At 54.8% G+C, this 16,348-nt stretch overlaps 6 protein-coding genes across 6 annotated transcripts; 2 read left to right on the forward strand and 4 right to left on the reverse strand.

The window, feature by feature from the left end:
* Window positions 1-694: 694 nt before the first annotated feature.
* CC84DRAFT_1083261 (uncharacterized protein) lies at window positions 695-2,795 on the reverse strand (the record flags this gene model as incomplete). Its single annotated transcript, XM_018174006.1, has 3 exons — window positions 695-1,705; window positions 1,789-2,209; window positions 2,254-2,795. The coding sequence occupies 3 exons, from the start codon at window positions 2,793-2,795 to the stop codon at window positions 695-697; spliced, it is 1,974 nt and encodes a 657-aa protein (XP_018040873.1).
* A 291-nt stretch (window positions 2,796-3,086) lies between these two features.
* Window positions 3,087-3,768, forward strand: CC84DRAFT_1161443 (glucocorticoid receptor-like (DNA-binding domain)). The gene is made up of 3 exons (XM_018177741.1): window positions 3,087-3,249; window positions 3,308-3,479; window positions 3,531-3,768. Exons 1-3 carry the CDS (start codon window positions 3,143-3,145, stop codon window positions 3,591-3,593), a joined length of 342 nt encoding a protein of 113 aa, XP_018040874.1. The 5' UTR covers window positions 3,087-3,142; the 3' UTR covers window positions 3,594-3,768.
* A 224-nt stretch (window positions 3,769-3,992) lies between these two features.
* On the forward strand, window positions 3,993-6,410 carry CC84DRAFT_1112890 (uncharacterized protein; the record flags this gene model as incomplete). Its single annotated transcript, XM_018175333.1, has 6 exons — window positions 3,993-4,040; window positions 4,100-4,235; window positions 4,308-4,565; window positions 4,635-5,018; window positions 5,065-5,526; window positions 5,578-6,410. The coding sequence occupies 6 exons, from the start codon at window positions 3,993-3,995 to the stop codon at window positions 6,051-6,053; spliced, it is 1,764 nt and encodes a 587-aa protein (XP_018040875.1). The 3' UTR covers window positions 6,054-6,410.
* Window positions 6,371-6,997, reverse strand: CC84DRAFT_1139142 (DNA-binding TFAR19-related protein; the record flags this gene model as incomplete). Its single annotated transcript, XM_018176226.1, has 2 exons — window positions 6,800-6,997; window positions 6,371-6,748 (listed from the first exon to the last, which is right to left on the reverse strand). The coding sequence occupies exons 1-2, from the start codon at window positions 6,821-6,823 to the stop codon at window positions 6,371-6,373; spliced, it is 402 nt and encodes a 133-aa protein (XP_018040876.1). The 5' UTR covers window positions 6,824-6,997.
* Window positions 6,998-8,017: 1,020 nt separating this feature from the next.
* CC84DRAFT_1213828 (uncharacterized protein) lies at window positions 8,018-8,896 on the reverse strand (the record flags this gene model as incomplete). The annotated part of the gene is made up of 1 exon (XM_018182571.1): window positions 8,018-8,896. One exon carries the CDS (start codon window positions 8,894-8,896, stop codon window positions 8,018-8,020), a length of 879 nt encoding a protein of 292 aa, XP_018040877.1.
* A 607-nt stretch (window positions 8,897-9,503) lies between these two features.
* CC84DRAFT_1161445 (uncharacterized protein) lies at window positions 9,504-15,240 on the reverse strand. Its single transcript, XM_018177742.1, has one exon. It carries the CDS (start codon window positions 14,989-14,991, stop codon window positions 9,841-9,843), a length of 5,151 nt encoding a protein of 1,716 aa, XP_018040878.1. The 5' UTR covers window positions 14,992-15,240; the 3' UTR covers window positions 9,504-9,840.
* Window positions 15,241-16,348: the final 1,108 nt, after the last annotated feature.

The following is a 16,348-nucleotide window of genomic DNA, read 5'->3' on the forward strand; positions in this document are numbered from 1 at the left end:
CGAATTGTACGAGCTGAGCAGCTGCAATTGATCGCTTTGAGGCGTATAATCAGAACGTCCGGATATTCGCCCCTGCTCCTCAACGTTAAGATACACGTGCGGAAGACCCGGGTTCAGCCTAGACCTGGGCCTGGCATCGTGCAAGTACGGCAAGCGATTGAAGGAACAGTTGGCCGGCGGCAGGCATCAAGGCACGGTCACCCTGCACCCCGCATATACCCAGATATTATATCGATGCCGTGACGGTGTTGTGATCAACCGGGCACAGGACGAGATGCGGGATGTCGGCCAGACCGAGATCTATCACCATCGCTATATTAAACGATGCTCCTACATCACGGAACAACTCTTTACGACCCAGAAGGGCGCGGAACCCCCAGTTGGGGCATTTTCGGAGACGGCTTCGGATCGTCGGGGTTTGAGGTTTATCGGCCGGCGATGGTGCAATAGTGGCGGTGGGCCGTGCTCCTTGATGGATTGTTGAAGGCGTGCTCGTTACGTCAGCCAACCCTAAGCCTCATCCGGATAGTTGAGTCAGCTGTTTACTTTCATGTCGGTATCTCACCATATTAATCTTCAGACTGGATGGCCATATCGTTGCTGACAATCTGCGATTACATCGACTTCATAGCGCTCTTGAATTAGGGACTTGTCATGAACCATACCATAACATCCCAGACCAAGTATTCCATTATCAAGTCGCTGCCTCTGCCATTTGCACCATGAATGCTCTGTCATCCGTGGTCAATGAGCCTGCCTTTGCAAGCTCCTTCCATTTCTCCGCCTGCTCATACGACTCATCGTCGAGCTTCGTCTTCAGCTGCTTCAGTAGCTTGGGCGCGAATTTTCCAGTAGCATAGACCACGCCTGGATGATGTTTTGCGAAGAGGATGACTACTAAGCTGAGAAACATCGAAGGGGCGTCAGTTTTAGGCTTCTGCATCCGCCGAACCATATCCTGGATTGATGCCTTCTTGGCTGCTTCCGCAGCCTCCCCATCAGTTTCTACGAGGCCTTGCTTCCTGCCAAACTTTTCAAATGTCGAGAGTATGCTGGCGAGATCGGATTTGCTCGCTTTCAAAGTTGCCTCGAATTTGGTGACATTCTTTCGCGTCTTCCTGCTGCGTACTAGTCCTTGTGTACGGGCTTTTGAGATCGCTTCCGGCAGCAGGTCCTTATGTAGATAGCTTGAAAGTAAATCGGTAAGTTGCTCACTCAGCTTCGTTTCGTCGATAGCCTTCAAGGCCTCACGGTAGTTGTGGACTCGCTGTGAGACTTTCTCAGCCCAGAACATAGAGAAGTCATTTTCGTTCTTAGACTCAAGATCAGATATAGTGATTGAGAATTGTTCAGCAGCAGCGACTTCAGAATCTTTCTGCTGTGCGACGGCATGTAACACATGCATGTGTTCGCTGAAGTTGGAATTTTTTTGCTGTACAGTGGCGGTCAAAACATCCGCCATTTGGAATTTAGGGTCCTTGTCTGATGTGTCCTTGAGCGAGTCCCACCACTGGGTGCTGGCGCGCGTTTTCGCAAGTCCCGTCACCTCTTCTTGCATAAGGCTGTACCATTCATTCTTCATGAGGTAGTTCTTCACGCGGCGAGTGCCTTCACCATGATTTGACACCGTGGTCAGGATCCTCTGGGTAACATTGTCGAGCACCAATTCCTTGATGTCGCCAGGCACATCCGTTGTTATTATGGTCTGTAAGAGAGTAAGCACAACTTTGCATAGCTTCACAACCCACTTCACATATTATCGCACAGAGATTGGTTCGGTGTGCTTACGTTCAGGTCAACATAATCCTGCCCAAGTTTACGTTGTGCATCATCGGCTAATTTGGAGAGCCTTTCCGTAGAGACTGCGTATGCACTTAGGCTACCATTCAAGGTGATGATATAGGGAGATTCGAGGAGATGTTGTTGTAGGGCTGCAGAAGATGTATACAGGTCTCTGAAAGTTTGACCGAAGTGTCCCAGGTCAATAGCAAATATATTTCCTGACCGCAGCTTGGCAACAAGTTCATCTCGTTGACTCAGGAGGGATTGCTTTGGCGTGCACCGAATGACGTCGACCTCCTGTTCGATGTGAAACTGTGACGAAAGCGCATCCCCGTTCACGGTGTTGCTTGAAACTTGCACAAAGTTTAGCTGTACGAGCCACATTGGAGGCGTCCCGGGAAGTGACTGTGAGTTGAACACAACTGTTCTGAAGAAGTTAGCCATCATCAGTGAAACGGATCCGCCGCATACTCATTCTTTTCGAGGGCCCGTATGAGCTTTCTGTTCATCTCCTCCGATATTATCCTTGAGTATACTTTACCCAACAGATGATCTTCCCCTTCATCTGCAAGATTCTCTCTAATACTCGGGATCCGGAGAAGGCTGGCGAGACATTCTTCATGGACATCGTGCGACTGGATAAAGTCGGCCTTGGAGACGAGTTTTTTGTTTAGCATGTCCTCCAAGTTCTTGACAATCGTATCTCGCTCTGCACTTGAAATGATGGTACTGCCGTCTTGGCTCAGCAGAGCTAGGGCAGGGTTTCCTTGGATAAGCTGTAATACGACATCGACTTCAACATCGAGGTCGCTGCTGGCAGATTTTACGGCAGTCCGTGTAGCTTTTGTGATCACAATTCTTTCGAAGTCTTGGCGCAAATCATGTGCTGTGATGAAACTGTGCCCGCTGACGGTTCGGATGAGCAGGGCGAGGTCTTCGTCATTTTGTGATTGGGGGTCCTTTTCCGGAGGTAATGAGTCGTAAATTTCCAGAATATCGTCCCGAGAAAACATGTTGGCGTTCGGATTTTGGAGATGGAAAGGTCAGCAGTGCGATAGGGCAGAAGTCGCGCCGGCGCAATGTGACGGGCGGGAAATACGGTGGTCATCCAACCACAGCGGTATGTCACAGGAGAATCTCAAGGCTGTCGCTGAGGCTTCTTCATTCTCGTGCTTGGTCAAGCCGACGATGCGTTGTTTGCTGCTTTGGGCGCAAGACAGGCAAGTGTAAGCGAGAGCAGTAAGCCCCACTCCGAAGCGGCCTGAAGTTGGAGGATTCGGAGCAGGCTGACCTCGCATCCGCATCTCAACTTCTGCACGACAGCCATCTCAAGCAATTGACGCCGCCCACCACAGCCATCATGTCTCAGTTCCGCGCGAAGACGCTCGACATCGGCTGCTTTTCCAAGATCCGCAACATTCGCGACCACACCAAGCGGAAGGTCTTCGAAGCGAACGAGCCAGAACGGTACGCTTCCTTGACCAGCATTGCGCAAAGCGGCCGTAGCTGACCGACAATCTTGTAGACAAGCGCTCCGATACATAATACGAAACACGACGCTCCCGCAGCGCGTGCGCGCCCAGGCCCAGCTCCAGCTCTCGCAGATGCACTGCTACACGCGGTTCACGCAGATCAAGAACAGGTGTATCATGGGAGGCAAGGGCAGAGGTGTCTTCAGCGACTTCCGGATGGGCCGAGTACGCGGGCACTCAGATGTGACACAAGACATATGTGCTGACAAGTAACAGTACCAATTCCGAATCAACGCGCTGGCTGGAAACATACCCGGTGTGAAGAAGGCGAGCTGGTAAAGGAGCGGAGGGAACTAGGGGCTGCAGGCAAACTTTGTCGGGATATGTGTATAGTAGCAAGATCTGCTGGAATTGGGTGGCGTTCAAAGGATGTAAATACAACATTGTACCAATATCGGTCGCCCGCGAAGCGTCATCATGGGATACCGCGCCTGACCCGCAAACGCTCCTGCCCTCTCTGTCGACTCTGTCGACTCTCACCTGCGCTCACCCGACCCCCACTCCAAGCCGTCTCGCCCAATCCTATACGCGTGCAAACAGACGTGAAGAAGCAAACGGCCATCGTCACATATAAATCTACGACCCGAGCGGTCCTTACTCTTCTGCACCGGCTTTCTTTTTCGCTCCCACGTCAGTCTACAAGGCCTTAATATCAACTAAGAAGCGCACGCCGCCAATATGTTCCGTCGACAGGAGAGTACGCTGGACCCTGATGCGCAGTATCCCGTGAGTTTCCCCAATCCTGCCATGTGCACCAAATGGACTGCATACTTAGCAATTACCAGGCCGACCTCAAGAAGCTTGGATACTTTGTTGACAAGAATGGCTGCTTTCGGAGAATCGATGCTCCCGAGCTTTTCTTCGACTTCTTCTACACCAACAACGACCGCCACAACGAGGTTCGCGGCGAGGCAATGCGCGGTGAGTACATGGACAAGCTGTGTGCGAGCGTACATTCCGAGACGTGTATGGACGTATTTTAACCCCATGCAGTCTGCCAACGCCGAGAGGTCATGAGCCGTCTATCAGCCCTAGGCCTCAAGGAGTTATATCTGCCTACTTTGTCCAACAACAAGCCCAAAGGACCGCACATTCCCATTCTTGCACCCGTTGCCTCAGTGTTGAAGACACGGAAGCGCGTCATCGTCATCATCAACGATGATACATACCAAGACCTTGGGGTCCTAGCGTATCGTGAACTACAGCGTGAGGGCGGTGTGAACGGCGGTTCGGTGATCAACTTTACCAAAGGTAGGCACCGGGTACAAGTGGACTTCTTTTTATTACAACATCGGGACTTATTTCATTCTGACTTTGTAGGGCTTGTCAACCGCGCACAGGCGAACATGAATGTACCCCTCGGAGAAAAGCTAGCCAAAGATGGTGCGCGAATTGAGAAAGAGAAGCACATTCCTGGATTGATTGTCTTCAATGCTGGCCAGCTTCTCTATTCACACAAGCTAAACCAGGCGCTCTCGAATCGCAGCTGGACCGCCCTGGCGCGAAAGTCTATCACACACGACCCCGTGAAGATCCATGAAATCGAGAACCGGGTTGAGGGCCACAGGACAGCGGCTGAGCACATCAAGACTGTCTTCGACACGGTGATCAAGAATCCGAACTTTGTCTCTCCCGAGGCAGAGGTCTACGTGATTGCAATTGAGAATGGTGTGGAGAGCCTCTTGGAAGTTCTGGACAAGGACTGTAGGTATGAAACTCCCTAGTGGTATCCTGTATTGATACATGGTAGTTTATCGTTACGCCGATCGCATCACGGCTCTGGCTGCTATGCAGTCGCCGGTCGGCGCCCACCAGATCCACAATCCAGATGTGAAGACTTTCCTCCTTACGCGTGCCAGGCACTGGGAGACCTCACAGCATACGAGTGGCGATCCGGCCCAATGCAAGGCATCTTCATCAGATTATATCTCCAAGGCTATCTCCAACAAGTCAACCTCTACAAAGCCCATCGACTGGCTGGAGACTGTGGAGAGAGGAAGCGGACATCGCGCTGATACCCCGTTCGCCAATATCCGAGAAGCCAAGGTGACGATAGCAGTGACGGAAGAGCCCGCTTCAGATGATGGCTTTATCGATGCAACTCCGCTCTGTCCAACTTTCGGTGGCGGAAACACCTGGGTCGGCGAATGCGTCTTTACGCAGTCTATTGTGCAGGAGGCCGTTCTCGGCTTCTTCGAAGAAGTCGCGCGAGGTGAGTTATGATCAGGTCATAATGTATCTGGAGTATACTCACCACCTCCAGATCCCAAAGGTTACTACAACCCCAACTTCACCCTCGATCCTCCACTCAGCAACGTTGACTCCCGCTTCGACCCAATTCCCGACGAGATGCTCAATCCTGAGAAGAAAGAGTTGCTTGCCGCTCAAGAGGAGCTCCGTCAACTTGAGGTGGCTTTCAATGCAGTCCCAGAGGACAATCCTGATCTTAGACCTGGACATCAACGTCTCCACAGGCGTATCATCATGAAACACAGGGCGCTCAGGGAGCTTGAGGAGAAGGTGCTTGCGGCGGGTGCACTGGGTCTTGGTGATGCGAAGGACGTGCGGGACAAGTGGAGCGTGCCGACGGACGGTGTGGAGTGGAAGGAGATGAAGCGCGGAGCGCCGATACCCTTTGCGGGAGTACAGGCGGACAGCAACATGGTTGCAAGCGCCGGGTGCTTGGGCAGGGTGGAGGAGGAGCTGGCCAAACTAGAGCTCGAGGAGGATGAGGAGTGATAAGCGGCCCTTGGGTCATTACGAGTGAAGTCCGGGTGACGTCTCCTTTAAGTCACCATCCGCAAGACACGCCCACTTGCTGGCGACCTTGGTCCCATGTCCGTTGGACAATGGCGCAAGCAAGCCCAGTAAGTAGCTTTCGAATAAGATTGCTTGTGCATTTGCATGGTCCCGGTCGAGCATCTGCCGCCCAAGTCATGTTGCATGCCCAAGATCCACAAACGGGGAAATATGCCATAAACGCCTCGCAATGCACGCCAACCCACCCGTCTCTTCCGCAGCGCACACTCTCCCCACCCCTTCCTCCACACGCGCGCCTACACATCCTTCAACAAATCATCCAAATCATCATCATCCCACCCCCCACCCCCCCTCCGATTCACCACAATCTTTGCCTCCTCCTTCTCCTGCTGCTCGGCCACCGCGCCCAGCAGCTCCTTGAGCTGCTCCTCGGTAACCTTGGCGCGCAGCTGGCCCGTTTTCGCCAGCATAATCAGCCGGTTCTCGATGTCGGTTGCGCGAGATTCTTTGACGAGGCGGATGCGGCCGAGGCGGTCGGCGGCGTCGGGGGTGAGGATCTGCGTGAGGATGGAGGTGCGTTGGTCGGATTCGCGCTGCTGCTTTGCATCTTGCTCTGAGCCTTCGCCGCCGGCGCCGCCTTGTTCGCGGAGCTGTTGGAGGCGCGCGCGGCGGATCTGGGGGGGGGTTAGTGGGCGTGCAAGCGCGGGGGAGGGGGTCGGGCGTACCTGCTCGAGGTCGTCGTCGGCCATGATCGCGTGTGGGTGTCGGGGTGGGTGTGGGGGTGTTTTGGTTGCGTGCGCGAGAAGTTGGGCGGTCGGGGTGTTTGGTGTTGCGGGGCACGAGGACTAGGCTGTGGTGCCTCGAGGGACGGTGGCTCGATGCACGCAAAAAATGCACAGATTACATGTCTAGCAATATTTGAGACGATATGAATTGCTGTCAAGGTCGCAGCAGCCGAGGAAGCCACAGTGTGGCCAGAGGAAGACTGGAGCTTGGGTGGAAGCTCAACCTTCCCGAAGCGGCAAGTTTGCGGAAACCGTCGAACAAGGCACAGTGAAGGCGAAAGTAGCATGGACCATTTTACACCTCTCTGTCTCCATTGCTCATCCATACTTACTCTGAAAATGATCAAATGTGAATAGAAAGTTGCTTGAGCACCTATAAAGTAGTAAGAGCAACAATGTGGAATGGGGCTCTCTGAAGGGCACTTTACGTCGAAGCAAAGGCATTGCTTACATCCTACTTTCACTTACGAGCACACGGGCAAGGCGCTGAGGTCAACCTTCCAGAAACGGCAGACTGGAAAGCCGTCGAAATCGGGTGAGCCCACTTTTCGCGCGTCTACCGCGCTAACAGCTCGCATGGATCTCGCTTATTGGATGGCGTTCTAGCTGCAGACAAAGGATACCCATTCACATCTCAGCTCAGCCTTAGTTTCCCTGTAGGCATGTAGTTATCGTGCATCGTTGTAAAGTGCTTCTGTACAAGAGATATGCTTACCCATGGTCCGTCGGAATACTTTTCAAGAATCGATCACTTTGCTATCGTCAGAAAAGCATAGCATTACCAAGTCTGATGAAAGTCCAAAGGAGCACTTCCGTACTGGGCACATAGCTTTGAGATCAAGCAAGAGCGTCACTCCACATAGATATGTTCAGTAATCGATAATGTATTGAGATCTAGATGTGTATTGATTCCCGCTGGATGGGAACTGTTGTAACATGCAAACTCTAGACCGCTCCCGCCTACGAGGTAAAACTTTAAGGAGCGTCAAAGTGCCACGCATTCGGGGTATCTCCAGTCAAAACGCCAAAATGATGATGGGGTATCGAAAAATCAGAAGCCTGTGTCGCAGACAAGTCGTCAAATCCAACTCAGTATCCGTTTTGAAGGACCAGGAAATCACCCTTATCCATCGCTCCTTCCCTTCCATATCGCCGCATCTACTTCGCCATCACACCATAGCCCGTACCCTGGTGCATATCGACTGTCTTGTTCCTCTCCGCCTTCTTCTCATCCTCCTCAGCAACCTTGACATCCTTCACCGTCTCCGTCTCGGCGACGGCCACATGCACCGTCTTCTCACCCTCCTCCTCAGGCACACCGTACAGAATCGACTGCCACAGCGTGCGCTTCTGCACCATTGCCGTGGCCATCTTGCCATCCGGGTTGGGGCTGCCGTACATGATATACTGGATGAGGTTTGGCTTGCCGACGACCTTGGTCTCAGCCTCGTGCTCCCAAGCGAAGGCGGAGTAGTACGTGGTGCGCTCGCGCGGGCGCAGGAACGTGGGCAGCTTGAAGAACCAAGGGCGCGGGGCGGGAATGACAGCGGCGGTGGGCTGCGTCCTCGACACCATCTTGGTGCCTGGCTCGGGCGTCTTGACGAGCTGGTGGGTTGAGGGAGCCTGGCTGGACGCAGGGTGCTGTGGAGGCAAGCGCGTGAGCACGATCGCATTGGGGACCTCGAAGCGCTTCAAGGTGCTCGGGATGTCCTCCAGCACGCGGGAACGACTGCCCAGTTGATGACCGCCCGTGTCCATGTGGATCAGCGCCGACATGAGCGACAGCGTAGCGCCAGGATTGATAGGCGAACAGGACGTCGACGCCGTGGTCAGCGCCGCGATGTTGGGCGCGGGCTTGGGGGTACCCTGGGTAGACTCAGGGTCGCCAGGGAAAGGACGGAAGATAGTGACGCCGGGATTCATGGGGGAGAACGACGTCGTTGCCAGCGTGTCGAGCTTGGTACGCGCGAGGGGGTCTTGGATGGACTTGTAGGACTTGAAGGCGGCGCGCACCCGGGAGAAAGTCGTACGCAACATGGTGGTGGTGATTCTTGACTGTGCTGTTATATTTCCGCCTGTTCAGGGGCCTAGTTGTATCAGGCTGAGGGATGAGTATGTGCGTGCAGAACAATGTATTGAAGAAACTTGAGGGAGAGGTATGAACTCGAGCCCTATATACAAGCGGGTTCAATTCGTTGAGCCAAAATGCCTGGTACGTGTGAGCAAGATTTCACTCTTACCCCCTGAGTGTGGGAGCAATGTGATCCACGTTTTCCCCAGCGATCTTGGCTCGCGCTGTGGGTCGTCGCCCGTTGCCTGTTACATTTTCAGCCGTTGGAACCTCTCACCTGGGTGAAGTTGATAGTGGCTGAGAATGTGCCATTCTTTCATTCGGTATGCGGCTCCTGCTTCCACAGTGTCTCGGGTGCATGCTTCTACAGTATCTCACGTGTAAGTTCTGTAAGTGCGCGCACATGGGCCTTGAGGACCCCGCGGTACCGTCTCTTGGAATCGGTGCTGGATGTCCTGTTCCATGGACGCCTCGACCCAACACTCTTGACGGCTAACGGTCGAAACACATCGAACATCTCCACACGCGAGAACGCGCTTCCGCCGACTCAAAGATCCGATATGACGTGCAGACGCGAGCAATGAATTGAAACATTATGTATAGATTATATGTGCGGTTACAATGTCCGCGCGAACGCTCCACTGACGCGCGATGAAGGAAGAATGCCAGACAGAGAGTTAACGAATCGAATCGAAACATGGGGTATCCAGCTCCAACCAAGAAAACCAGAACGGCCAGGACGACGTTCTTCCGTCGTCATCCAACCGCTCTCAGAATAGACAAAAGAAATGCCAGATGATGCTACAGATAAATCAGACAGTAAAAAGTACAATGCGAGAAATTTTTCCAAGCAACACAGGAAAGAACATTGTGCGGTGCGAAAAGCCCAATCCAACCCAACGTGCCTGGCTTAGTCTTCAGTCCATGTAGGCACCCACTCCTGACCGGGAAAACTCGTCGCCCGCATGACAGGCTCGTCGTCCTCCTCAGCCGGCAATTCATACACCGCTCTCCTCGTGCTTCCACCGCGTTCAAACCCACCCGTGCTGTTCCGCGTGCTGCCCTGCGCGCTGCGCAAGCTGCCCACTCGCCCCCCGCCAGAAACACTGCGCTCGAGTTCGCGCGCTCGGGCTCGGGCGCGTTCACGCTCCGCGCGCTCGCGCTCCGACTCCACGCGCCGCGCCTCAGCCTGTTGCATGCGGTCGGCGCGCTCGCGCTCCTCGACTTCGAGAAGCTGCCGCCGGAGAATGTCGGCGCCCATATCGGCGGAGGAGCGCTGGGGCGAGGCGGCCATGGACGCGGGCTGAGGGTGCTGCAGGATCCCCAGCGAGGTTTGACGCAGGCGCGGTTCGAGAAGACGGCCGCGATCAGTTACGATGTCGGGTGGGCGGGGGCGGACCCCATCCTTGTCCATGCCTTCGTGCGGGACGCCGGGGCCGGAGTAGGGCGGGGGCTCGTCTGCGGGGGCGAGGTCGTCGTAGTCTGGCTGGCCGCGGTGGGCGGGGAGCTGATATGAGGTTGCGGGTGCGGGTGCGGGTGGGGGTGGGTCATAGAGGGAGTCGTGAGTGTGGTCTGAGGCTGCGTCTTGCGAGATTGGCCGTGTTGTATGGAAGTCTGGGAAGGAGGCGTTCAAGGGGGTGTGGGGTGTTTTCGCGGGAAGGGGCGGAGGCGGCATCATGCTTGCCGCGGGGTTCACCGGGCTCCTGATGTTGGGTGGGTCAGGTGACATCGGCAGAGGGTAACCTGCTGGACTGAAAAATGGAGACTGTCCTGGATGAACGGGCGCAGGAGCAATCGGAGGACTAGGCAGTTGTTGTTCTTGAGACTGCGACCTCTGAGTTTCCGGCTCGTCCGTGATAGGGTAAGGCTGGGGCGAACTGCGAGGAAGTAGTTCGCGAAATCCTCCGCTTTCCCTGTGTGGAGGCTGCGCTTGAGTTGGTGCTGGTGGTGGAGGACTGGCCGACCGTTGGCTTTGCCCTGAACGAGGCGACGGTGACCGACCAGTGCGTTCAGCATGCAATTGCTCCTGTGCAGCAAGCTGCTGTTCCATATACTGTCGCTGGCGTGCGCGCACAATCTCCTGCTCTGTGGCTCCGTGGGGTAGATCCAAATTCCAAGGCCGCTCCGACTGGACCTGCTCCGTAATACTAGTCATCCTTTGCTTCTGAGGCCTTAAGTTCGGTGGTGGTGAAGGACCAGTCATGGGACCAGGCGAGGGATCTGAGATTGGGGAGACAACAGAGTCACTAGAGTTCTGGCGGAGATTAGGGGGTGACGTCGCCATAGCGGAGACCTGGGGTGAGATGGGTTGCATAAGTGGGTCCGAATATTGCCGACTGTAAGATCGAGCATCAGCCGACTCTTCCGCGCGAGAAGGTCCCTGCTCCAAGCTAGGCGAAACAAAGGCACCCGTGACTTGTGTATACGCTGCCGGGATCTGTGGAGTGTCGTATTGCGGTTCATGCAAAGGTGAGCTTACCTGCCGCTGTGAAACGTGGGATGTTTGATCGACAGAGGGAACAGTGGTTGGAGCAGACACACTGCGAGAGTTGTAGGGCGGCTGCTGAACTACTGAATGGGACTGTGGCTGTGGCGGATGTTGATGATATGAAGTATGTTGTTCAGGTTGCGGCTGAATAGGTGGAAGAGGTTTGATCATCTTGAGATCCGGCTTGAAATACTCGTTGAAAGCAGGAGGAATAGCTTCCTCAGGTCTCGGTGCAGGATGCGGTAAGCTCGATGCTGTAGGGATACTTGGATGCGCGGTATGAGATGAATGGTGGGTCGTTGGTCTGCTTTGTTCTTGCAAGCGTTGCGCCTGCATCATCTGGGCGATTTGTCGAGTGTTCATATAGGCAGAACCCTCCAGAGCACCAGGGGGGCTCTGTAATTGTGGTGCAAACTGTGATGGCGGTCCTTGGACCGGATGCTGGAATCCTGGAGGAACCTGGGTGTATGATTGAAGCATCCCGTGAGGATGCATGCTCTGCGGCGTCATAGGTGACTGCATTTGCATACTTTGCGGAGAAACCGGCGACACAGCGTGCTGCTGCATGAATTGCATCTGCATAGGCTGTAGTGGCACGCCTTGCATTCCTGGGAATGGTCTTGCGATAGGAGGTGGACCATATTGAATAGCACCGTGTTGACGTGGGTCCACAGGCTGCTGAGGCGGCCATGGTTGATCATGTGGAATTGACTGGAGAGGCATCGCACTGGAATGTTTTTGAGCCTTTTGCGCCTTCTTCTCTTCTTTGCTTATTTTCTGCTTGGTCGGGAACGAAGGACCACTCGTTGCGCTGCGATTGAAGATGTTGCCGAGAGACGAGAACCTTTTCTTCTTGCCGCTGGTCTCCGACACACCCGAACTAGAATCTTGATAGTCCTGTGGCCTGGGAACATTCTGCACGTTTTGCAGGACATGCTGAGGGGGTTGTTGCGGAGGTATGCCTTGAGAAGGCGGAGGACTCGCAGGATATCTCAAATCCAGCCTGGAGCCAGTAGCCTGGACCCTAGTGCTGTCCTGACTGTTATGTGACTCTTGCCCAAAGCTCGGAGGTCGATTGAGACCGAAAGCGCTCGATCTGCGCTCTTTCGTCGGAGGCATCTGCGGGGGAGTCATATCGCTCACGCCGGACTGAAGGGAAGCGCTCCGCCTCGCATTATCGGCTGCAGTGTTCGGGTGCGGGTGCATTTTGCTTTGGACCTGTTGCATCTGTTGCGGAACCGGCTGCATAGGTTGCTGCCGTAGCGGTGGCGGTTTCGAGGCCTGCGAGAGGTTCGCGCTGGATTTGCCTAGACCTTTGAAGACTGACGAAAACTTGGGTATCGAGAATTTATCCTCTCTCTTGCTCGAGTGCATGCCAGGTGGTGTCGATGACTTGAGCTCGGGTGCTTGCATGGCTTGGCGTGCCATCATCTGTTGATATTCATACTGGTTCCTTGGGGCTGTAGGCGGGCTTTGAGGAAGACCGTGCATGTGAACCTGAGCAGGATTACTTGGTCGTAGTCGAGGGTCCTGTGAAATTGGTTGACCAGGTGTCCACCCCCGCATCTGCATCTGTGCCTCCATCATCACGCGTGGATCCTGGATCAATCGCGGATCAGGTGACTTTGGTGGCGATGGCTGGCGATTGGAAGTCTTCGGACTTTCAAGATGTGGTCGCTCAGATATTGTAGATGGCGGAGGAGAAGATGCCTTGGCGACGGCGACAGGAGGTGGGGAGATCGGGACATTGTTATGTGGCGAGGACTTGTTGCTCTCGCGATAGCTGCTTAATGGTGAGACATTTTTACTCCCCAATTCGCCCTGAGAAGGTTGCTCCAGCAGTCGCCCGTTCGATTGAGTTCCGGTATCTTGAGCTTTTTGCTTCACGATGGGAGCGATGCGGAGCTGGCTGGATCGTTGGACCCGCGTGTTAGGGACGCGCGGCGGGGATTGATCCTGGTTGCCTCCACCAGGACGATTGATTTCATCCTGCGGCCGGCCATTCGCATCTCGAGGACCCCAAACAAAACTCATTGGGCGTTCATCGCTATACCGCCCCGGCGCCTCTTCCATTGGCGCGGGAAGAGAAGTAGGTTTCGGTGCGCCGGACGTAGGAGGTCGCGCAGAGGCAGCGGGTTTGCGCGGTTGGTCAGTCGTAACACGCAAGGGTCGGCCTTCCTCGTCTTTTACCACCCCGTTCTGGTCGGCATACAAGTCAAAATCATCGTTGTCTATTGAACTGTTGGCGGCGTGGTCGGGTGCAGTAGGTTCTTCCTCGATCTGCACAGGGATTGGGGAGGCCTTAGCGGACGGAATCTGCCGTTGACGACCTGCCGCACTGCTTGGAGGACGCGAACGAGGGCCGTAGCTCGAGACAGGAGAGAGAGACGCGTCCTCTGCCGACACCATAGATGATATCTTTGATATGAGCGACTCGGAGCGTTTGTGAGCCCCTGCGCGCCCAAATTGCGGAGATTGTTGCGGGCCCTCCTGGGGCGTATCGGACTGGATCGGAACCACTGGGTTTGGCGAATCTCGACCCGCCATGAGTGTTGGCTTCTCTTCTATTGATGCCTTTTCTGCCTTTTCTGCCTCCTCCGCCTTCACGTTGTCCAAGCTCAGGTCAGACGCAAGAGGCTCGGCCTCGTCGTGCACATCAAGATGCGGGCTGTCGTCCGATTGCGACAATGCAGCAGTGCTCTCGTGCTCCCATGACTCGAATGACGATTGCGAATGCAGATACTCCACGGCGTGAACTACACGATATGCGCTGAGTTGCTGTTGTGGCTTGGGCCGCGGGGTAGTTTTTAGTGCATCCTCGCCGGACACAGCCTTGTCGCGCGGCGACTGCGCCGTGTCTACCACCGTGACGACTACTGGTGTTGCAGTCGTATCGGTTATATGCAATGAATGCGCGTCTGGTTTCGTCGGCGTTCTCTCTTCGTCGCTGGATGCATGCGAGGAAATGGGAGAGAGATCGCCACCGATGAGCTCTGTTTCATACGAAAAGCGACCATCACCATTTGCGTTCATCACAGAAGCGAGAGGTGTTGCTTGTTCATCATCAGAGCTGTCTGAGATGTCTGGAACAAGCTTGGCTGGTGGGAGCATCGGGCTCACGTCCAGGGCGGGTCGTTGCGGATGCGCACTAGAAGGCTGTTGAAGATGAGGTCGCCCGTCATTCTCGTGGCTGCTTAAGCGATGAGGCTTTATGGGTGACAAAGTAGGCGAGATCTCCAGATCAGTGAACGCGGCTCCAGCCACAATATCCGCTGCTCGTTCTAACAAAACTTGAGGGCTTTTGGCGGGAAGCGGATCATGGTGAAGCTGCGGGGGTAGGTCATCGTCGCTCTCGTAGTTAATGGGTCGTTTTACGCTTTCTACAGGGTGCTCATCCGGTTTTACCGAAGCATCCTCAAGCGAAGCAGATCTGTAGCGTAGCAATTGGCCCGGTCTTTCCTCAAGTTGACTATCTGTAATCGTCGAGTCCCCATCTAGTCGTTGATCCTTTTGTGGTGTTTGCTGCCCAGTACCTGGATGTGAGACGGGTTCGTGGTGAGGCTGTGGAGCCATGTCTTCTTCGCTCTCTGACTCTGAGCGCGAAACAGCCTGAACTTGTACCCAATCGTCGTCATGCAGCACCTCTTGGCGGCCGGTGCCCGTATGTCCAAAATCGTCATGGTGCAGTTGCCGAGGGAGAGCGTCGTGGTTGTTCTCGTCTCGTCCAACTTCCATCGCAGGTTCTACCGGAACGATCTTTCCCACGCTCTCCACGATACCGCCTTCGTCCAGCAGTCCAGATTTATCAACAAGCAGCTGCTGGTGCCCCGCGCCGGCATCATTATCAAGCCTGTCAGTCATGCCCGCAAGCGGTTCCGCAATGCCAGGACTCTCTGCCAGCTTCTGCGTCTCTATTGCCGGCGGCGTCGAGTTCCGAATCACAGACTGCAGCAGTCTATGTGTCACATGTTCTGACAGGACATGATCCATAGTCTCTGGAATCGGCGGCACTGGAGGAACATCGCCGTCCTGCGGGAGAAGCGAAAACATGCTCTTAGCGGGCGACGGCAACACACCAAGCTGCTCAGGTGTCTCGCGCTCCGGCGTAGTCGAGAGCGCGCAGGGCCCTGTGCCCCATGCCTCTGGTGGATGGTACGATTGTGGACGACTATGTCCCGGTGTTGAGCGTGGAGTCGACCCGATGCTTGGTAGAACGATGCTGCCGGGTCGTGACCTTGAGCGACCAGAACGATGGAACGGTGACGAGAAACGACGTCTATGCTTTGTTTCCTCCTTCAAACTGTCCGTCATCTCCAACGAAGGACGTCCGAGGGTGTCAAAGTCAGAGGTCGTGCTGCCGATGTCCGATGGCTCCTCTGACGCTTCGCGCGACGAAGATGGTGATTCCGAGGCCTACATCACAATCAACACGTATACTCAACGAGGCGGGATCACATGGTTATGGAAAGATTATATTGGCCCTAATCATACAAAGAATGCGTCAACATGAGATGGAAAATTAGGGCCTGAATGGAAAGATTGGCGAGGAGATAAGACGCCCACAGAATTGGGGATCAGCCGAGCCAAAAATCCGAGCGTCTGTTGTCGTCCCATCCACCCGCCATCAGAAGAGAAATCGTGAGTTGCATCGTCCGATCATATCGTAAGGAAACAAGAAAAAAACAAAACAGGAAATCATTTATCTACCTTGTCGCTCTTGAAGCGGCTTTTGCCCTTCGCAAAGAGGCCCTTCGCACCTGTCAACCCTTTCCCGCTCAACGCGCCAGCTGTATGCAGGAGATCTTTTCCTTTGACTTGCATCTGATGACTTGCACTCCTGCCACCTCCGGGAAAGCTTGGCGCAGAGGTTGGCGTGACTGGAGTTTGGGCAGTGGATGGCCCGGCTGGCTCTCCCTGGGCGCTGGCCGCA

Source organism: Paraphaeosphaeria sporulosa (assembly GCF_001642045.1).
Source record: "Paraphaeosphaeria sporulosa strain AP3s5-JAC2a unplaced genomic scaffold CC84scaffold_2, whole genome shotgun sequence".
Classification (NCBI taxonomy): Eukaryota; Fungi; Ascomycota; class Dothideomycetes; order Pleosporales; family Didymosphaeriaceae; genus Paraphaeosphaeria; species Paraphaeosphaeria sporulosa.